Source organism: Symphalangus syndactylus, chromosome 17 (assembly GCF_028878055.3).
Source record: "Symphalangus syndactylus isolate Jambi chromosome 17, NHGRI_mSymSyn1-v2.1_pri, whole genome shotgun sequence".
Lineage (NCBI taxonomy): Eukaryota > Metazoa > Chordata > Mammalia > Primates > Hylobatidae > Symphalangus > Symphalangus syndactylus.
The window spans coordinates 22,657,560-22,678,310 of NC_072439.2; the positions used below are offsets into that span (position 1 = coordinate 22,657,560).

The 20,751-nt window shown below is 56.3% G+C and overlaps 1 protein-coding gene and 1 non-coding gene across 8 annotated transcripts; one reads left to right on the forward strand and one right to left on the reverse strand.

The window, feature by feature from the left end:
• Nucleotides 1-815: 815 nt before the first annotated feature.
• Nucleotides 816-19,613, reverse strand: PLEKHG2 (pleckstrin homology and RhoGEF domain containing G2). 7 transcript variants are annotated; one of them, XM_055251256.2, is made up of 19 exons: nucleotides 16,804-19,613; nucleotides 16,024-16,154; nucleotides 14,966-15,234; nucleotides 14,788-14,888; nucleotides 13,919-13,985; nucleotides 13,736-13,782; nucleotides 13,333-13,483; nucleotides 12,643-12,780; nucleotides 12,231-12,431; nucleotides 11,201-11,293; nucleotides 11,024-11,110; nucleotides 9,068-9,101; nucleotides 8,875-8,976; nucleotides 8,730-8,777; nucleotides 8,613-8,651; nucleotides 8,428-8,444; nucleotides 7,269-7,442; nucleotides 5,903-6,824; nucleotides 816-5,823 (listed from the first exon to the last, which is right to left on the reverse strand). In XM_055251256.2, exons 2-19 carry the CDS (start codon nucleotides 16,130-16,132, stop codon nucleotides 4,262-4,264), a joined length of 4,161 nt encoding a protein of 1,386 aa, XP_055107231.1. In that variant the 5' UTR covers nucleotides 16,133-16,154; nucleotides 16,804-19,613; the 3' UTR covers nucleotides 816-4,261. The 7 variants fall into 7 exon arrangements, with proteins under 7 accessions (XP_055107231.1, XP_055107229.1, XP_055107230.1 ...); XM_055251254.2 differs by having other exon boundaries at nucleotides 14,966-15,237; XM_055251255.2 differs by having other exon boundaries at nucleotides 14,966-15,237; nucleotides 16,024-16,224.
• On the forward strand, nucleotides 17,957-18,049 carry TRNAI-UAU (transfer RNA isoleucine (anticodon UAU)). The gene is given in 2 exon segments: nucleotides 17,957-17,994; nucleotides 18,014-18,049. It is a non-coding gene; the product is annotated as a tRNA-Ile (tRNA).
• Nucleotides 19,614-20,751: the final 1,138 nt, after the last annotated feature.

A 20,751-nucleotide genomic window follows, 5' to 3' on the forward strand; every position in this document is an offset into this window, starting at 1 on the left:
CCTCAAAAAAAAGAAAAAAGAAAAGTAAAGGAGTGGGGTTCATGGTGCATCAGGTAGGTGGTTGTTGGAGGTATCCACATCCCTGTTAGGTTGGTGACACAGGATGAGAAAACTACCCTAGTGGCAAAATGTTTTGCAGCTCGCCAAGTTTTGCATTGCAACCAGAGTTAACTTGGGTTAATTGGTTTAGCTGGCATTAACCTAAATGTCCCGGAGAGGAGAGCGGGCACCATCCTTATCCTTTCGGAGCATGGTTTAGCTGTAGCTCTGAGGAGGACTGGGCTCAGAACCAAGGTAGGCCAGCAGGAAAGGTATTCCTGAGGAGGCGACGGAGCTGGGGCTGGGAAGCAGCAGTAGGAGTTGGGCGGGAGGGAGGAATGGAATTCACAGACGCCAGGAGGAGGGGTGGAGGCAAGCCTGGTGCGCATGGTTTTCCCAGGGGGTCCAGAGACCTCCTTATTGAGGCTCCTGGCTCTTCCCAGAGGCACAGCTGGGACACATCTGGACTGGAAAGGGGCTTGCCTCTCCTTCCCAGCTCCAGGCCTTGGAGCTCCAGGCCCCTTCTCCCTCCCTGCCTCCTTGAATACCGGGAATTCCGACGCCGCTGGGAGCCCAGGCCAGGCTGAGAACTTTCCTTCAGCCGGGAATGTGCAGCTGGGGCGGAGGAGGGGAGCGTCGGCCGCGGTCCTGACCTTGGGGAGGCTGCAGTGGAGTGGATCACTCCAGGCTGAGGAGTTCATCTCCGTCGCCACGGGGCCCCCGGGACACAGCCTTGGCCCTGGTGTCCAGTAGCCAGTCAATAAACAGTAAGTGAGCAGAAGCCAGCAGCTAATATTTATTGAGCCAGGCCCTGTGCTGGCAACTGTACTCAGCTAATTATCAGAATCCCCTGAGCTGCGCGCAGCACCAGGCCACAAGCCTCATGTGGGCAAGGCAGTGTTCTCTCACGTATCCCCACTGGCAAGAACAGCACCTGGCACAGGACAGGCACATTTATTTATGTATTTTATTTTATTTTTTTGAGACGGAGTTTTGCTCATCTCCCAGGCTGGAGTCTAGTGGCGCAATCTCGGTTCACCGCAACCTCCACCTCCCAGGTTCAAGTGATTCCCCTGCCTCAGCCTCCTGAGTAGCTGGGATTACAGGCGCCCACCACCATGCCCGGCTAATTTTTTGTATTTTTAGTAGAGACGGGATTTCACCATGTTGGCCAGGTTGGTGTGGTCTGGAACTCCTCACCTCAAGTGATCCACCTGCCTCGGCCTCACAAAATGTTGGGATTACAGGCGTGAGCCACTGCACCTGGCCAGGACAGGCAAATTTAATGGTAGACTTAAGCCAAGCTGTGTGGATTCGAGTCTCAGTGCTGCACCTTCCTAGCTGTGTGACTAGGCAAATCCCTTAGCCTCTCTGTGCCTGCCTCAGTTTCCTCACCTCTAGACTGAGGATTAAAAAACATGCTCACTTGCATATTAGAAATGTTATGAGGACAGTGAACGAGCTTATATAAAGTGGCTGTAATGTTCATAGGATGTGCTTAGTACCCAGTAAATCTCAGCTTATTTGCTGTTAACTGATTGCTAAAAATTCAGATTCCTGGGCAGGGTATTGTAGCTCACGCCTGTAATCCCAACACTTTGGAAGGCTGAGGCGGGCAGATCACCTGAGATCAGGAATTCAAGACCACTATGGCCTGGCCAATATGGTGAAATCCCGTCTCTACTACAAAATACAAAAATTATCTGGGCGTGGTCGTGGGCGCCTGTAATCCCAGCTAGAGGCAGGACAATCACTTGAACCTGGGAGGCAGAGGTTGCAGTGAGCCGAGATCGTGCTATTGCACTCCAGCCTGGGCAAAAAGAGGGAAACTCCGTCTAAAAAAAAAAAAAAATTCAGATTCCCAGCCAGGCATGATGGCTTACGCCTGTAATGCCAGCACTTTGGGAGGCCGAGCCGGGCGGATCACAAGGTCAGGAGATCGAGACCATCCTGGCTAACACAGTGAAACCCTGTCTCTACTAAAAATACCAAAAAAATTAGCCGGGTGTGGTGGCGGGTGCCTGTAGTCCCAGCTACTCGGGAGGCTGAGGCAGGAGAATGGCGTGAACCCAGGAGGCGGAGCTTGCAGTGAGCCAAGATCGCACCACTGCACTCCAGCCTGGGCGACAGAGCGAGACTCTGTCTCAGAAACAAAACAAACAAACAAACAACAACAACAAAAAATTAGCCAGGCATGGTGGTGCACGCCTGTAATCCCAGCTATGTCGGGAGGCTGAGGCATGAGAATTGCTTGAACCCAGGAGGTGGAGGTTGCAATGAGCCAAGATTGCGCCACTGCACTCCAGCCTGGGTGACAGAGTGAGGCTGTATTTAAAAAAAAAAAAAAAAAAAAAAAATCAGATTCCCAAGCTCCTCCTGCCCTGGGGGTCCTGATTCAACAGGTCGGGACTAGATCCTGTGGGATCTGTGATTTGAATGATGCTCCTAAGCAAGTCAGAGGTTCAAACATGTTTGGGAAGTGGAAGGATGTGCTCCCTAAATCCTTCAGTGATCTCAGGAGGGAAGTACTGTTGTCTTCATTTTGTAGATGAGAAAACTGGCTCAGAGGGAGGACCCACATCAAATAAGTAAAGATGGGACTTGAATTCATAGCCAGGACACCAGAGTGCTTCAGAGAATCCCAGGGGAGCTTACATAAATAATGTGCTAAAGCACAAGAGGCTAAGTATTTGATGAAAGCAGCTAATAATCATCACCAAAGAAACTGCTTAAATTGTGCCTCTCACTGGGCATACCACTGCTGGAACAAGGGGGCAGACAGAACCTAAAATAAAAGCCTTTTGTCTCCACCACCTGAATTATTTTGCTGGGGGAGGGAGCATGTGGATGAATTGTAGAGGCTGCAAACTGTGGGGAGGAGTGAAGGGATCTGAGGTATGTGAGTGGGCACAAGAACTGGGATATTCATGAGGAACTGGCGGGAAGGATGCCAAGGGAAATCAGACAGATGTGGGACAGACTTATCCCAGAGCCCCAAAATTGATCTCCCCTGTATCAGCATGGAACTGTCTCTGAAGTATCATAGTACTAACACCCCGAAGAGTCCAGTGAGGGAGGGATGGGGTATGTTGATGGATTGGGAGATGGCTGGGTGAGTATGTGTGGATGGCAAAATGAGTGGATGAATGGACACAGATGGAAATATGGAGGGAGAGATGGACGGATGAATGGAGTGCTGGATGGAGAAGATGGGTAAGTGGGATGATGGATAAATGGTTGGAAGGATGGAATGCCAGATGGGGGTAGAATGATAAAGGGACGGGTGGGTGAATAGGGCAGACAGTTGGATAAGCAAGGCAGATACGTGAGATGATGTATTGGACGATGGGCAGATGGAAAGGGAAAGCTAGATGGAGCAATAGCCGGATGGATAGGTGGAGAGATGGCAGGGTAGGTGAGATGAACGGATGGTGGGAGACGTGAATTGTATAAATTGCCAAGGGAATGGATTTCTAGGGTCTACTTGAAGCAAAGATTCTTTTTTTTTTGAGACAGAGTCTCGCTCTGTCGCCCAGGCTGGAGTGCAGTGGCATAATCTCGGCTCACTGCAAGCTCCACCTCCCGGGTTCACGCCATTCTCCTGCCTCAGCCTCTCCAAGTAGCTGGGACTACAGGCGCCCGCCACCACGCCCGGCTATTTTTTTGTATTTTTAGTAGAGACGGGGTTTCACCGTGGTCTCGATCTCCTGACCTCGTGATCCACCCGCCTCGGCCTCCCAAAGTGCTGGGATTACAAGCGTGAGCCACCGCGCCCAGCCCAAAGCAAAGATTCTTAACTTGGCTTTCCTGGATGGGCATCAAGCAGTCCACAGACCTGCTGAAATCACACGCCAAGGTATAGCGGGTCCATTTTCCAATATTTCTCAAAGGAGTCTGAGATTCCCCAAGCGTTCAGAACCACTGATTTGTTCTGTGTCAGACCTTCCCGTTCATTGTCTTGTCATCTTCCACAGCCTCCAGAATGGGAAAATACACATCATCGCATTAAAGAATCAGTATTAATTGACAAAACATTAATGACATTCCCTTCCCCATCCCTGTGATCAAGGCAAGAAGGGCCATTCGCCGATGCAGATACCAGGAGTTGGAAAGCCGCAGCAGTTTTGAGGCCCGTGTTCAGTGTCTGGACTTCCGGGTCAAGTTCTGAGGGTCTATAGCATCTGGCTGAAGTCCTTGCTTTGGGGAAGCTTCATGTCCTGGCTCACATGTGGAAGGGGGCATCAGGAGCCCCCTGGGCCCTGCGAAGGCCCACAAATTCCTGTGTGGAGGCCAAGAGAGCAGGGTGGTTCAACCGGACCTGGGCCTTGGCTGGCCGCAGCCGCCCACCCCCGCCCACGTGGATGTTAACCGTCGTGGCATAGCTGAGCCGTCTGGCTGGGGGAGGTGGTGGCTGGGGCTGGGGGGGCGGCGAAGATGCCCGTGACGTGGGAGCAGAGGACCAGGAGCCCCGGGAGGCTGCGGGGGCCCCTCCCCCAGGCCCCTGCCGCCGAGCCAGGCTCTGGCTGATATACGAGGCTGCCAGGTATCTGGAGAGGGCAGCTGCATTGGGGCCCAGGAGCTGACGGCTGGAAGGTGGGGGACTATGAGGTGGGGTCAAGTCTGAAGACTCCAACCTGGCAATATGAGAGGCTAAGGAGCCTCCTGGTTTGGACAAAACCATGGTGGTCTGAACTGGGGTGGGTAAGAGGCCCTGAATGTCTAGAGAGCCTCCTCTCTCAGGTAAAGGTGTGGCAGCTGGAACATGGGCATCTGTGAGGCTCTTCTGCTCCAACAAAGGTGTGAGTTTTTGGACCTGTGTATCTGTAAGGCTTGGCTCCGGAAGTGGAGGTGCAGCCGCTGGACCCTGGATGTCTGGGAGGCTTCCCTGCCTGGGTGAAGTTGGGAGGGCTTGGGCCCAGATGTCTGTGAGGACTTGTGGCAGGGGCAAAGGTGTGGTAGCTGGAACCTGAGTGTCTGGGAGGCCCTGGGACAAAGACAGTGGGGCGTTGGCTGGGATCTGATGGTCCAGGTGGCTTCCATGTGCAGGCAAAGGTGAGCTACCAGGAATCTGAAGGTCTGGGAGGTGACACGGCAACGGCGGTAGGGTGTCGCCTGGACTCTGGGGATCCAGGCTGCTTCCATGCAAAGACAAAGGCTGGATGGGTTGACTGCAGACAGGGTCTGGGCCCTGAACATCCCTGGAACCTCCTTGCTTTGTCAGTGGGATATTGGTTGGGCTCTCACTGTCTAGGTGACCTTCTTGCTTGGGCACAGGGGTGGTGACTGAAACTGTGAAATCAGAACAAATCTCCTTGGGCAAAGCTGGAGTGGTGGGAACGTGGATGTCTCCACAGTGTCCCTGCTCAGGACAAAAGGCGGTGGATGGAGCCGGTTTAGCCACGTGACTTCTATACTCAGGCAAAGGAGTGGTGGCTGGAACTTGGATTTCCGGGTGGCCTTGATCAGGGAGAGTTGTAAGAGCCGGCACCTGGAGGTGTAGGGGGCCTTCCTGCTTGGGCAAAGGTGTGGCTGCTGGAGCCTGGACATGCCGGGAACCTCCTTGCTCAGGCAAAAGGGTAGCAGCTGAAACGTGGATGCCCGGATGGTCTTGCTTAGGCAAATTTGAAACATGTAGACCCTGGCCATCTGGGCTGCCTCCCTGCTTCGACAAAGGTATGGCAGCTTGAACCCAGGCAGCAGGACCCAGGGGGACAGACTCCTGGGCACATGTCAGTGGGAAGGCCAGCTCACATACCAGCACGTGTCCAAAGGCAGGCAGGAGCCCTGAATGCGAAAAGAGGATCGAGTCAGGACCACTACCCCAGCGGGGACCACCTCTGCCCACCACGTACCCGGACCTCACCTGGCTCTGCCTGCTCCTGGGGCAGACAGGGGGATGGCTGGGGTTGGGCCAGAACCCGAGGCCGGCGGCGCGGGGCGTTGGCCGATGCCCGAGTCTCTGCCCGCTGCATCTGCTGGATCCGCTCGCTGTAAAGCCGGGCCAGCTCTCGCACTCGGGACGCTGTCCTTTCCGAACTTGGGGCTCCTGCCTTCCTGCTCCCGCTGTCTCCACCCAGATCCGAATCCTCCAGGATTAGCAGTGGCTCTGGGAAGCCTGGCCGGGCCAGCTGTCCCTGCTCCAATGCCTGCCAGGCGCTCCGGATTTCTGAGCAGGAGCGGAATGCCAGCTCATCTGGGAATCCCTGATGTTGGGTGACATCCTGGAGCTGGAAGTCTGCGAATGATACCCCTTCTTCATCCTCCTCTGGCCCTGCCTTGCCTCCTGAAGGCGGCTCTCCCAGTTTCCCAGGATCGCTTCCAGAGAACAGTTCTCTCCTGGTGGCCGGAGCCTCAGCTGGTTCCTGCAGAGGCCCTTGGAGCCAGGAGTCACAGGAGAGGGTGGGAGTGCTAGAAAGACTGGGGGTGTTGGGGACACTAGGTATGGCTGGAAGGCAGGGCATCTCAAAAACATCGGAAATGTCAGGGAGACTAGGAAGGCGGGAACCTTCGGGAATTTCACAGCGGCTGGGAATTTCAGGAAGGTTGGGCACGTCAGGAATTTTGGTAAGGCAGGGAATGCTGGGCATTTCAGCTGCAATGGAACTTTCGAGCCCTTCCAGGACGTGGAGTGGGGAAGGCCCCCGTTCATCCATCTCCAGCCCTTCCTCTTCCTCCTCCTCCTCTTCTGAAGAGTCCCGGCTGGGCAGGGCTTGGAATGTGAGGGTTTCGCTGTCTCGAGGCACCTGGGAGTCTCCAGGGAACTTGGGAATGTCATGGGTGGATGGCTATAGTGGGCACAGGAGAAGAAGCCAAAGATATCAGCATGGTGGCTGGGTGTGGTGGCTCACGCCTGTAATCCCAGCACTTAGGGAGGCTGAGGTGGGCAGGTCACTTGAGGTTAGGAGTTCGAGACCAGCCTGGCCAACATGGTGAAACCCTGTCTCTACTAAAAATACAACAACAACAAAAAAAATTAGCCGGGCGTGGTGGCGGGTGCCTGTAGTCCCAGCTACTCAGGAGGCTGAGGCAGGAGAATCGCTTGAACCTGGGAGGCAGAGCTTGCAGTGAGCCGAGATGGCACCACTGCACTCCAGCCTGGGCAACAGAGCAAGACTCCATCTCAAATACAAAAAAAATAAAGGTATCAGCATGGGCTGGCCTACATGGTCCCTGGTCTGTGTGCCCACACCCAGAGGCCCAAGGACACCATAATGGGACAGCCACCTCACCCCTGGATCTCGAAGGCCTCGCTGATTCAGCAGTTCCAGGATTTCTTCAGTGATTGAGGGCCCAGAGGGGTCCAGTGTTGGGGGTCCAGCATCCTCCAGGTCCTCAGGGGGTCCAGAGCCTGAAACTGGTGGCTGAGATTCTGGGGGGTAGAGTTCCCCTTCGCTGCCAGCATGCTGTGAGGAGGGAAAGCAATGGAAGTCAAGAGCCAAGACTCCTCCCTCACATAGAGGACCCTAAGCCCCAATCCCCTTCTTTTGTGTTTGTTTGTTTTGAGATGGAGTCTCGCTCTGTTGCCCAGTGTGCAGTGCAACGGCGCCATCTCTGCTCACTGCAATCTCCGCCTCCCGGGTTCAAGCAATTCTCCTGCCTCAGCCTCCTGAGTAGCTGATATTACAGGCACCTGCCACAATGTCTAGCTAATTTTTTTTTTTTTTTTTTTGAGACGGAGTCTTGCTCTATCCCCCAGGCTGGAGTGCAGTGGTGCGATCTCGGCTCACTGCAAGCTCCGCCTCCCGGATTCACGCCATTCTCCTGCCTCAGCCTCCCGAGTAGCTGGGACTACAGGCGCCTGCCAACACGCCCGGCTAATTTTTTGTATTTTTAGTAGAGACGGGGTTTCACCGTGTTAGCCAGGATGGTCTCGATCTCCTGACCTCGTGATCCGCCTGCCTCGGCCTCCCAAAGTGCTGGGATTACAGGTGTGAGCCACCGTGCCTGGCTCAATTTTAAAATTTTTTTATTTTTCTTTTAAAATTTTTATTTATTTATTTGAGACAGGGTCTCACTGTCACCCAGGCTGGAGTGCAGTGGCGCGATCCCAGCTCATTTTGCAACCTCTGCCTCCCAGGCTCAAGCAATCCTCCCACCTTGGTCTCCTGAGTAGCTGGAACTATGGGCATGCACTAGTGTGCCCAGCTAATTTTTTTGTACTTTTTGTAGAGATGGGGTTTTGCCATGTTGCCCAGGCTGGTCTCAAACTCCTGGGCTCAAGCAATCCTCCTGCCTTGACCTCCCAAAGTATTAAGATTATAGGCATGAGCTACTCTGTCTGGCCCCAATCCCCTTCTCATTCAGACCCAGGATTTTGGAACTCAAGCTCCCTTCTCCATCAGACCCAGAAGTCAAGGTGCCCAGACCCTATCTCGAGATATCTCTTACCTTGAATCCAGGCTTAGCTAAGGATGGAGAGATGAGAGAGAGAAAAGCATTAGTGAGATGTAAGGGAAAAAGAGTGATCCCCCACAACTGATGAGGGGAGGCAACCACCCCTCCCCAACCCGCCCCAGACATCCCACCGGGCGACAGACAGGGATGGACCAGGCTGAGCCGGGGCAGTCACTGACCGTTCTGTGGGAACATGACATAAGGGTCCTTCACCGGCTCTGCGGGGAGGACACAGTGATGTCAGGAGCCCAGTTCCCACCCCGATGCCTGGATCACCCTTAGGGGTGAGTGCTCACCAGACTGCCTGCGGCCTCGGCGGATCACAGAGGGCCCAGGAGATGGAGCTGTGGGAGGGAGGGCCAGAGCCCTGTGTGAGCCCAGCTCCTGGGTCCTAGGGAAGTGGGGGCTGAGGGCCGGGACTCAGGGATCCACCGCCTTTACCTGTGTTCCTTCGCCCAGGGGTAAAACTTCTAGCATCTCGAGGTCGAGGAGACCCAAGTGGGGGTGTCAGGGGCTCTGGGACAGGCTTACTTTTGGGGGCACCTGTGGGGAGAGTTTTGGGACTAACAGCCAACTTTTTCTTGGAAGTAATTCCTCTACTTCCACACCCTCCCAGCCCAAGGCCCCAACTCACAATGCAGGCTGTTTTCAAGGAGAACTTGCTTTGCCTGAAAGACAGGAGGATGAGGGTTGAGGTGGGTCGATCTTGGAGTACCACAGGGAGGATGCTTTCAGCACCGCAGTCATGCCCATTAATGGATGCTGTTTTTGTTTTTAGATTTTGCTGTATCCACCAGGTTGGAGTACGGTGGTGCAATCATAGCTCACTCCAGCCTCTACTTCCTGGGATCAAGCGATCTTCCTACCTCACCCTCCTGAGTAGCTGGGATTTCATATGTGCACCATCACATCCAGCTAATTTTTTTTTTTTTTTTTTGAGACGGAGTTTTTGCTCTTGTTGCTGAGGTTGGAGTGCAAAGGCGCGATCTCGGCTCACTGCAACCTCTGCCTCCTGGATTCAAGCGATTCTCAGCCTCTTGAGTTGCTGGGATTACAGGTGCCCGCTACCACGCCCTGTAATTTTTGTGTTTTTCGTAGAGACGGGGTTTCACCTTGTTGGCCAGGCTGGTCTCGAACTCCTAACCTCAAGTGATCCACCCGCCTTGGCCTCCCGAAGTGCTGGGATTACAGGCGTGAACCACCACGCCCAGCCCAGCTATTTTATTTTTATTTGAGACAGAGTTTCGCTCTTCTTGCCCAGGCTGGAGTGCAATGGCATGATCTCGGCTCACCGCAACTTCCGTGTCCCAGGTACGAGTGATTCTCCTGCTTCAGCCTCCCCAGTAGCTGGGATTACAGGCATGCGCCACCATGCCTGGCTAATTTCTTTTTTCTTTTTTTTTTTTTTTTTGAGACAGAGTCTCACTCTGTTGCCCAGTCTGGAGAGTGCAGTGGCGCAACCTAGGCTCACTGCAAGCTCCGCCTCCCGGGTTCACGCCATTCTCCTGCCTTAGCCTCCCGAGTAGCTGGGACTACAGGCACCCGCCACCACGCCTGGCTAATTTTTTGTATTTTTGGTAGAGATGGGGTTTCACCATGTTAGCCAGGATGGTCTCGATCTCCTGACCTCGTGATCTGCCCGCCTCAGCCTCCCAAAGGGCTGGGATTACAGGTGTGAGCCACCGCGCCCGGCCTAATTTTGTATTTTTTAGTAGAGATGGGGTTTCTCCATGTTGGTCAGGCTGGTCTTGAACTCCTGACTTCAGGTGATCCGCCCGCCTCGGCCTCCCAAAGTGTTGGGATTACAGGCGTGAGCCACCGTACCTGGCCAGCCCCAGCTAATTAAAAAATGTTTTTTAGAGACAGGGTCTCACTGTGTTGCCCAAGCTGGTATCGAACTCCTGGGCTTAAATGATCCTCCCACATCACCCCCTCGAACTGCTGGGATTATAGGCATGAGCCACCATAGCCAGCTGATGGGTGCTTCTATTGGTCAAGCCCATGACGTGGCTGGTGACCATTAATCATCACCACAACCCTAGGATGAAGGTGCTATCATTCCTCTAGGTGAGGAAGTTAAGGCTCAGAGAGGTTAAGTTATTTGCCCAAGGTCACAAAGCAGGGACATGGTAGAGCTAAGATTCAAACCCAAGTAGTGGAATTCTGCACTTTTTTTTTTTGAGACGGAGTCTCGCTCTGTCGCCCAGGCTGGAGTGCAGCGGCGTGATCTTCGCTCACTGCAAGCTCTGCCTCCTAGGTTCACGCCATTCTCCTGCCTCAGCCTCCTGAGTAGCTGGGACTACAGGCGCCCGCCACCACACCCGGCTAATTTTTTATATTTTTAGTAGAGACGAGGTTTCACCATGTTAGCCAGGATGGTCTCGATCTCCTGACCTCGTGATCTGCCCGCCTCGGCCTCCCAAAGTGCTGGGATGACAGGCGTGAGCCACCGTGCCCGGCTGGAATTCTGCACTTTTAGCAATCACATTATAACAGACTGCTCTAGCATTGGGCAGGGGCGTCTGTTAGTACTATTGGGGAAGGGTGTCTCCAGCACTCAGAGGGCCCCCGGCTGCGGCAGGAGCTGTACCTTGGCAGGGATGGAGGCGGGGTGGTTCTCAAAGAAGAGGCGCTGGAGACAGTGAATCCACAGCCTCTTCTCTTCTTGGTTCTTGGCCTAGGAGTGGATTGGAGTAGAGTCAGGGAGCCAGGTGTGAGGTTTCGAGGCTGGGGGATCCCTGCCAGCCTGATCCCACTACGTGCTCACCTGGAGCAGGTGTCTGTGCTTGGGAATGGTCAGATCAGACACCTTGAACCCTAGAGGGTCTCGGGGACTCTCGCTCACGCTCAGGTTGCAGCACTGGAAGGAAAGAGAGGGGCAGCAAGTTCAGAGTCCTTGGGCTCAGTGATGCCCCTTGTACGGAGACACCCTTGGAGGTGTATCTTGGTCCTCCTCCCTAGGAAGATGTTTCCCATAAGGCTGTATGGTGGGTTTCCTCTCCCCCCCTTTTTTTTTTTGAAATGGAATCTTGCTCTGTTGCCCAGGCTGGAGTGCAGTGGCGCCATCTTGGCTCACTGCAACCTCCATCTCCTGGGTTCATGCGATTCTCCTGCCTCAGCCTCCCGAGTAGCTGGGATTACAGGCACACGCCACCATACCCGGCTAATTTTCATATTTTTAGTAGAGACGGAGTTTCACCATGTTGGTCAGGCTGGTCTTGAACTCCTGATCTCATGATCCACCCGCCTTGGCCTCCCAAAGTGCTGGGATTACAGGCGTGAGCCACTATGCCCAGCCTCCTCTCCCCGCCCCCTTTTTTTTTTGAGACAGAGTCTCGCTCTGTCACCCAGGCTGGAGTGCAGCGGCACAATCTTGGCTTATTGCAACCTCTGCCTCCTGGGTTCAAGTAATTCTCCTGCCTCAGCCTCCCCAGTAGCTGGGATTATAGGCACTCGCCACCACATCCAGCTAATTTTTGTATTTTTAGTAGAGACGGGGTTTCACCATGTTGGCTAGGCTGGTCTCGAACTCCTGACCTCAAGTGATCCACCCACCTTGACCTCCCAAAGTGCTCGGATTACAGGAATGAGCCACCACGCCCAGCCTTATCCCTTTTTTTCTTAAGTGGGGCAGCTCTCATTCTATACACTAGAAAGCAAGCTTCCCTTGGCCTCCATTCTCTAACTCAAGAAAATGTGGCACGGTCCCCTGGCCCACACTGTTGGGCACACAGATACAGGTATATGGGATATACTTTGTAGGTAGTATTCTAGCCCCACCCCATCCCCAAACTCACGAAGATGTGGCCTTTGTAGGTATACTCCAGCCCCCTGCGCTTGGCCACCAGCAGCATCCGAGAGAACAGGAAGAGCAGCCGCTCACCCCCTCGTAGCCGGGGGCCACCCCCTCCACCTCCTCGGAACGCGCCCTCCAGCACCAGCTCCCCAAAAGCACTGAGCTCCGGTCCGGTCCAGCCACCCAGCCGCCGCTGCACTTCCTGCCAGGACCCCGCCAGGTACGCCGGGCACAGAGACAAGCATAGGTAGGTGGCACACACATACACACCAAAACGGGGGTTAGCAACAGGGCCATGCTGTCCCAGCCAACCCTCCAAGGCTACCTCTGAGGCACTGATTTCCCCCCACCCGCCCCCAAGGCCCCCTCGCTCACTCCCTCATCCAGCAAGCCCCAGCCCACCCTGGGGCCACCTGGAGGCGCGCCGCATGCTCCTGCTTGCGCTTCATGTCATTGATGTACCAGGCAACTGCTGTCATGGACACAATAGCTTCCTCCACCATCTCGCGGCCCCCAGTGCCTGGGCCCTCTGCCCAGTGCTTCCCTAGTTCCTGTCAGGCAGCCACCAGGCGCACAGAGATGGAGAGAGAAACAGAGAAGAAGAAAGAGAATGAGAATAACAGGAGATGGAAAAATATAAAGATTGGGGCAGAGGCCAGGCGCAGTGGCTCACGTCTGTAATCCCAGCACTCTGGAGGTTGAGGTGGGCAAATCACCTGAGGCCAGGAGTTCGAGGCTAGCCTGGCCAACATAAGGAAACCCCATCCCTATTAAAAATACAAAAAGTAGCCGGGCATGGTGGTGTTCGCCTGTAATCCTAGCTACTCAGGAGGCTGAGCCAGGAGAAACACTTGAACCCAGGAGGTGGAGGTTGCAGTGAGCCAAGATGGCACCACTGCACTCCAGCCTGGTCCACAAGAGTGAAACTCCATCTCAAAGGGAAAAAAAAAAGGTAGGGGTGTGCGCGGTGGCTCACGCCTGTAATCCCAGCACTTTGGGAGGCCTCGCCCAACTTGTGGGGAGTCCACCCTCCAGATGCACCAACAGGTGGTCAAGGGACAGGACCTCCCCTCCCCAGCCTGGCTCCAGGGGCCCCAGCTGACCTGCAGCAGCAGATGGTACTTGAGGATGCGCTGGACAGGTTTCAGCAGGAAGCTCTGCAGGGGCAGTGAGTGGCGAAGCTGGGCCTGGCGCTCCTGCAGCCACAGGGCTGCTGGCGGAGACAATGACAGCTCCCGGAGCAGGGCCAGGGAGCTGGGGGCACAGCACAGGTCAGTGGGGATTGTCAGTTCCAGTGGGCAGGGTCAAGAGGGGTTAGGGAGGGGCCAGGGTTTGGGAAGGGTCAGGGTCTGACAGGGGGCAGGGCAGTGAGGGAGAGGTCAGTTACTGTCACAGCTTGGCAGGGGTCGGTGCTGGATGGGTCGGGGGTAGAGGGAGGGTGACGGGTGACTGGCACATCAGCTTGTGGGCACGGCCTGAGGCCCGGCAGGGGCTCCTGCCCCTCACCTCGGGTAGTTCATGCAGTACAATGTGTAGATGTCAAAATCCTCGCTCTGCGGGTGACATGGGAGTCAGGGAGACCCCAGGTCCTGGCTTCCCACGACCCCCCTTCCAGCCTAGCCCAAACCTGCTCTCCCCCCTCTACAAAGGTCCCATCCAGGATCAAGAGCCCCCCACCCCTCCACTCACCCTCTGCACGAAGCACTCGGCAATACCCCCGGCGCTGCTGCTGTTCTCCAAGTCCTCCAGGAGCTCGCTACGGGGGAGAGGGGAGGGTGAGGAACCGCCTGCCTCCACGAACCCCTCCATGGGAGGCCTCCAGGAGGCTGAGGCCCCAATGGTCTGCTGGGGCTGGGGGCTTGCTGACTGCCAGCATCTCCTAAGGGGATGCCACGTCCGGAGGAAGGTTCCTCTGAGGGCTACACGGGGCATGGTAACCTGCTTAGACTTTGTCCCTGCACAGCGTCTCATTCCTCAGCTTGAACTTGTGTCACTGCTGGCATGAGCCTAGGGGTGTCATGTCACGACCCAAAGAGCTAGGATGATCTTAAGTTCCTGCTGTAATCCCGAGACCTTGTCAAGGTACTTGGAAATGTCATGATCCTTGGACCCCAGAGTCCTCCTTACCACAGTGACCAACCATCCTTGTTTGTCTGGGACTGAGCAGTTTCCTAGGACGAGGGCTTTCAGTGCTAAAACTGGAAAAGTCCCAGGCAAATCAGGCTTAGGGGGTCACTCGCATGCTCACGCTGTCTCGGCCTTCAGGCCCCATGTGATTCTTGGATTCATTGTGAGCCCAGACCTGACACAGCCCCAAGGACTCGTCCTGATGCCAGGACCCTGTCCCAGTGTTTGGCCTTCATCCAGGTCCTCTGACTCCCATCCCCTATGCCCCCCCTCACTCTGGGTCCTCACTCCCAGTTGTGATCCCTGATCCTTGCCCAATGTCACAACCCCACGTACCAGCCTGGACAGGACACTACGCCGCTCCGAGGTTTGGATTAGGAAATAGACCCTCCAACCAATCAATGCCCCCTGCCTGTCCCCCCGCCCCTAACCTGCTGAACTCGTAGATGTCCTCAATGTTGGCAAACAGCGTGCCCACCTGCTCCACGCTCAGCCCCAGGACCCCGCCGTCCAGCAGAGGGCCCAGGTAGTCCTGTTGGGATGACTGGGGTTATGGGGGCAAGGGGCTGGCCTGGGTGCCCACTGCCCTCGGGTGTCTGCCCGCCTCACCTCCACGATGCTGCGGAGGTCCCTGACATATGCCCGTTCTGTCTCCACGATCTCCCGGGCTACACGCTCCAGCCTTGAGGGTTTGGCTGAACCTGGGATCCCCACCGGAGAGAGATGTAGGCGGATGGGGGGCCCTGGCAGGGGCTCTGGCCTGGAGGCTGAGCAGGCTGGAGTGGGCCCGGGGGCTGGATCCCCCTCAGAGCCCACTGTGCTCAGGGATGTGGAGCTCCCAGAACCTCGGGGGGAGGCCATGGTGGGGGCTGCAGGAGCTGCTGGGGTGTGGAACAGAAGGTCAGAGAAATCTCCCCATGCACCGACTTCCACGGCCTTTCATGCGTTCAACCCACACCCTCACCCACACCTATCCAACAGCTTTCCCACAGGCTCCTTTCTCGTCTCCCCACTGCCCTGTCTTGGTCCAGTCCCATCCTCTCCCATCAGGGTCCTCTCTGGACTTCTGGCCTCCATTTCTCTAATCCACCTCCATGAATCAGCTAGGTAGACTTTTATTAATTTGTCCATCTGACTGTGTTACTCCTGTGAGTATAACCCCTTCATGCCCCTGGGGATAAAGTCCAAACTCCTCAGATCCACAGGGCACTGGACAATGTGGCCGACACAGATCCCTCCAGCCAGTTCTCTTCCCACGGCCACCCCTCTTCTTACACTCTGGATGCCAGTGACACTCAACTTCTTTCAGTCACATGCATCCTTTTCTCACCGCTGGGCCTTTGCACATGCTGTTCCTTGCATGTAGAATACTCTTCCTTGTCTTTGCCCAACTCCTTCCCCCTAATCTTCCACTTCCCAGTTGAGATGTTCCCATCTCCAGGAACCTTCCCCTGACCTTCCGAGCTCGGAGGATCCACGATCACAGCCCTGACCACTCTGCCCAGCGCTGCCCCCTCTGGCCTGTCATTGCCTGGGGATGGGCCCGCCTTCCCCAACAGACTCCCAGCTTTGTGCGAGTTGGCCTGGGGTTGTCTCCATCACCCTGCCTTGCCAGCAATGCCAAGGAATAAAAGCCCCACAGGCTCCGCCCCTGCCTCTGGGCTCACCTGTCCGAGTCTCACACACGGTGCCACAGTCACACACTTCACCTCTTCGGCCACACCCGAGGCTCAGGCTAGGTTTGGAGAGGCTCAGTCCTTGGGCTCCCTCAGGCATGGCTGAGCGGCCCAGCAGAGTCCTGCAGAAAGAGCCCCTTCTTGGATATCAGGACCCCATGGGCCTCTCCACCGCCGACTCACAGATGGGGGCTGGGAATTAGGAGCTTGGTGTAAATCCAGGGAGGGGCCCCTGGGAGAAACTAATGGGGGAGGCACAAAGTGACAGAAAGAAGGGGACAAGGAGAGAGAACCTGGGGAAAAAGATGGAAAGGCTGAGACAAAGAAGAGTGAGCGGAGCAGGAGGCGCAGAAGCTGCGAGTCCCGTTTGTCTGGGGCCAGAGACTTAGGGATCCTGGGAACGTTTGGGCTCCGGCTGGAACGGAGGGCGAGGGGCAGGGCTGGGAAAAGCCGTGGGCGGGAGGCCGCGGGGTCCCAGGGGAGGGCGGAAGCTGGGGGACCGGATGCCAGGGTCCTGCAGACGGCTCCCTCCCCCGCCGAGGGCTGCGCGCTGGGGCGCTGGCCCCGAGCCCTCGAACCCCCTCCGGCCGGTCTCTCCGAACCCGATCGCTGTCCCTACAGCCGCAGCCTCCCCAGCGCCTTCCCACACCCCTCCAGCCCCCAACTCCCGCCGGCGCCGCGGCTCGCCCCCCACCGGCACGCCCCCTCATTGTTCAGCAGTGGCGCCGCCCCCTCCCCCAGTCCGCCTGGGCCCCTCGCCTCCCCCCTCACCTCCCGGGGAGCCTCCAGCCTCGGCCCGAGGCAGCCTGGCTCCTGCGCGACCCCGACGCGGTCCCCGGGGAGGTGCGGAGCCCAGACTCAGGGGCGTGAACTTCGGTCTCTCAGGCTCCAGGAATAGAATCTGGGGTCTCTCGGAGACTGGGGTCCCGCAGTCGGGATTTCTCAGTGTTCTACGTAGGGGATGCTAGGAGCCTCGACTCTGGAGTCTCAGATGGCGGCGCTGGGGACTCACATTCCTGTCTTCTAGGTAGGGCCGTGGGGTGGGGGATGGATTTCTGAGTTCCCCTAATTCTAGGGGCAGGAATGAAACTCCCTCCAGGTGGGAGCACAGGGGGGTCCCAAAGTCCTGGGTCCCCTTGAAGTGATGGCCGCTGCAGCCCGAAACTGGTTGGGGCGCTTAGAAGTCTAGATCTCAAGTTCCTCCAACGCGGGGTCTTGGGATCGGAGCCCTGGAGGGAGTCTGCGGTCCTGGATCCTGAGTTCTTGAAACGGGGATACGGGGCGCTCGGCTTCCAGGGTCCCGCGGGGTGACGTCCGGGCTCCCGGCTGCTCCAGGAGGGGGCGCTGCGCTCCTGGATGGCTCAAGTCCTCCAGCCTGGGCGCCAGGGCCTGGACCTCGGTGTCTCTCAGGATGCGGTGCAGAAATTCCGCACGCCCGGGTCCGAGCCTCTGGACCCCTCGGGCTCCCGGCTGGGTGTCACGGGGCTCGTGTGACGGCGGCGGCGCCACATCTGGGGCGGGAGAGTCCGGTCCCAGCTGTGAGGCGGGGGGCGGTCGCTCGGGGCTTCCCCTCCCCCGCTGTCGCCGGGGCTCACATCCTGTTCCCGCCTGCGGGGGGGGAGGGGCTGCCTTCCGGCCGGCCCGCCAGCGAAGGGTTAAGATCCCACCCCTTGTTTTGAATATTCATGAGGAGGCGTGTCCTTCTAGTAGGCGACACTCCTACATTCCAAACGCCTCGCGGACTTTTCCCTTTTACAGCAAAGGCCGCGAGGCGTGAGAATCCGGAACTGGCAATGCACTGTTTCCTATTGGTCAATCCAAAATTTTTAATTTGCATATGCAATACAAGGCGGGGGGGTCCCTCTGGTGAGGTCACGTGGCTATGAACCACTGAAGAACTTCCCGGCGTAGGGGTGCGGCCGAAGCTCCAGTGGCGCAATCGGTTAGCGCGCGGTACTTATATGACAGTGCGGGCGGAGCAATGCCGAGGTTGTGAGTTCGATCCTCACCTGGAGCACTTCTTTTTTTCTCATCAGTTTTTATAAACTTATACATCTTATAAACCAACCAAAACATCTACATCACTTAGATGAATGAACAGTTCTATCTTTTGAATTATTGGGCTCAAAAGACTCCTAGGGCTTTGGCGACGGTCCTTTGGGTGTTCTGTATTGTAGGAAGGTGCCGTTTCCGTCCCAGCCACCAGGTGGGGGTATCGTCTCTTATTAGATGCTCTGGGCATGGAATTGAGTGCAAATAGTTTGACTTCTGTAGAGATGTGGGTCCTCGGCAAACTGTATATGACTCTGCCTCCTCCGTATTTCTCTGTCTTTTTAATGCCTCCTTTTACAGATGAACATATTTATCCGTCTTGGAGTTTTAACCTCTGCTGAAAAGGAAAACTATGTTTTTGAGTCGACTTGTTTTTTCAACAAGTATTGAACATTCACTATGTGCCTGGCTTCCTTTAGCTGTGTGTAATACAGCAGTGAACAAGTAGGCCCTGCCCCTGAGGACGCGACATTCTAGCGGGGAGGCAGATTGCTGTCAACATAAGAATTAAGTACATTTTAATGTTAGGTGGTGATGATAAATGTCATGGAAAAAGTCGAGCAAGGTAGGGAGGATGGGGTAGTTGGAGGTGGGGTGTGGATTGCAACAGCAGTGGTCAGGGAGGATCTCACAGAGAAGGCAACTTTTGAGCAGAGACCTGAAGGAGGGGAGTGAGCCATGGGGACACCAGGGGAGTGTTCAGGCAGAGGGAACAGCAAGTGCAAAGCTCCTATGGATGAAGCAGACCAGACTTGGTAGAGCACCTAGGAGGCCAGTGTGGCTGCAGCAGAGTGGCCAAGGGGGAGGGTAAGCGATGGGTGCCAGACTGTGTGGGCTGTGGGGAGGACTCAGGAATTTGACTTTTATGTGATCTGACTCAGGTGTTATAACAGGCTTCCTTTGGTTGTCTCTTGGGGGAGTGGGGAAAGTAGAGACTGAAGGCAGGGGCTAGAGCAGAGACTGGGGCTGGGGCTGCTATGAAGATGCAAATGGCAGACGATGTTGGCTAGGACCAGGTTGGGGGTCATGGTGGGGGCAGGTAGATTGTGGATCTATTTTGCAGGTGGATCAGACAAGATTGCTGTTGGCCTGGGGTGTGGATTTGAGAGCAAGGTGTCAAGGGATACTCCTGGGTGTCTGGCTTAAGCCCTGGTAGATGGTGGGAGGTGCCGTTTTCTTACATGGGGGATTTTTTGGGAAAGGGGCAGAGAATCTGATCTGGCTAAAAGAAGGACCAGGGGGCCGGGCGCGGTGGCTCACGCTCGTAATCCCAGCACTTTGGGAGGCCGAGGCGGGCGGATCACGAGGTCAGGAGATCGAGACCACGGTGAAACCCCGTCTCTACTAAAAATACAAAAAATTAGCCGGGCGTGGTGGCGGGCGCCTGTAGTCCCAGCTACTCGGAGAGGCTGAGGCAGGAGAATGGCGTGAACCTGGGAGGCGGAGCTTGCAGTGAGCCGAGATCGCGCCACTGCACTCCAGCCTGGGTGACAGAGCGAGACTCCGTCTCAAAAAAAAAAAAAAAGAAAATAAAGAAGGACCAGGGATGTTGTTCTTTCAGTCTCCAAGGCTGTTTCTGCAAATGTCTCTTCACTCCTTGCTCTTGGTCTCTGCCCCTCTGCTGCCTTTGCATCTCAGGGGTTCTGACTCCCTCTCGCCTGATCCTCTTCTACTTATTAGGGCCTGAGCCCTTTCCCACAAGGGAAGTAGTTTCCTGGAAGAGGAGACCAAAGGTCAGTAAGCAAGGGGAGAGGGCCAAGGAGGCCTGAGAGCAGGAGGGAGGCTTGAGGAGGGTAGAGAGAAGGGAGAGGAGGGAAAGGGGCTGGAGAGGGAGAGAGAAGAGGAGGAAGAGTAAGGCTGGGGGGTGGAAGGGAAGAGGACAATGGGGAGTGGGAGGGCAAGGAAAGGGTGGAGAGGGAAGGAAGGATGGAAAAAGGGAGAGAAGGGAGACGGGAAGGAGGAGAAAGGGGGTAAGAGACGGCAGGATGGGGAGGCTGGAAGTAGGGGGAGAGGAGTAATGAGGGAGGGGACAAATTGGAGGGGTGAGAGAAGAACAGAAGGCAAAGGGTGTAGGGCGGGGCAGGAGGGTGCAGAGGAGGAAGTGAAAAAGAGGAGGAAGCGTGAGGGTAGGGAAAGGAGAGAAGAGGGAAGTGAGAGGGAGGAGGAAGGAGTGCGGGGCAAGGAGAAAGAAGAGGGGTCGCAGGGGGCGAAGGCTGGGCGGCAGGGCCGAGCCGCAGGCGCTGACGCAGGGCGGCTTCCGGGCGCGGGGCCCCGGGGTTGGTCCCGAGGCCGCTGGCCTTGTATGGTCTGAAGACGCGGCTCCCTCGGGGCCCCTCCTAGACGCGCGGCCACTACCCACACGCCCTGGCCTCGCGGGGCCGACCCTGGTTGGTGTCCGAGGCCTCGGGCTTCCAAGGTTCGGAAATGCCAAGACCCGGTAATTCCCGGGCTCCAGGGTCCCGGGTGGCCAGAAATCTGCAACTTCGAGCCACCAGGGGTCTAGAGTCTAAAGCGCTAGGGGACGCAACCTGAGACTCCCAAATGTTGAGATCCTAGACTCTTGAGACCCTAAAACCCGCTTCCCCAACATCCAGAAGGTGTCGAAGCCTCCCTGGAACCCCTAGTCCCGAAATGGGTTCCGCTACCCCAGGCTGCCCCGCCCCGCGC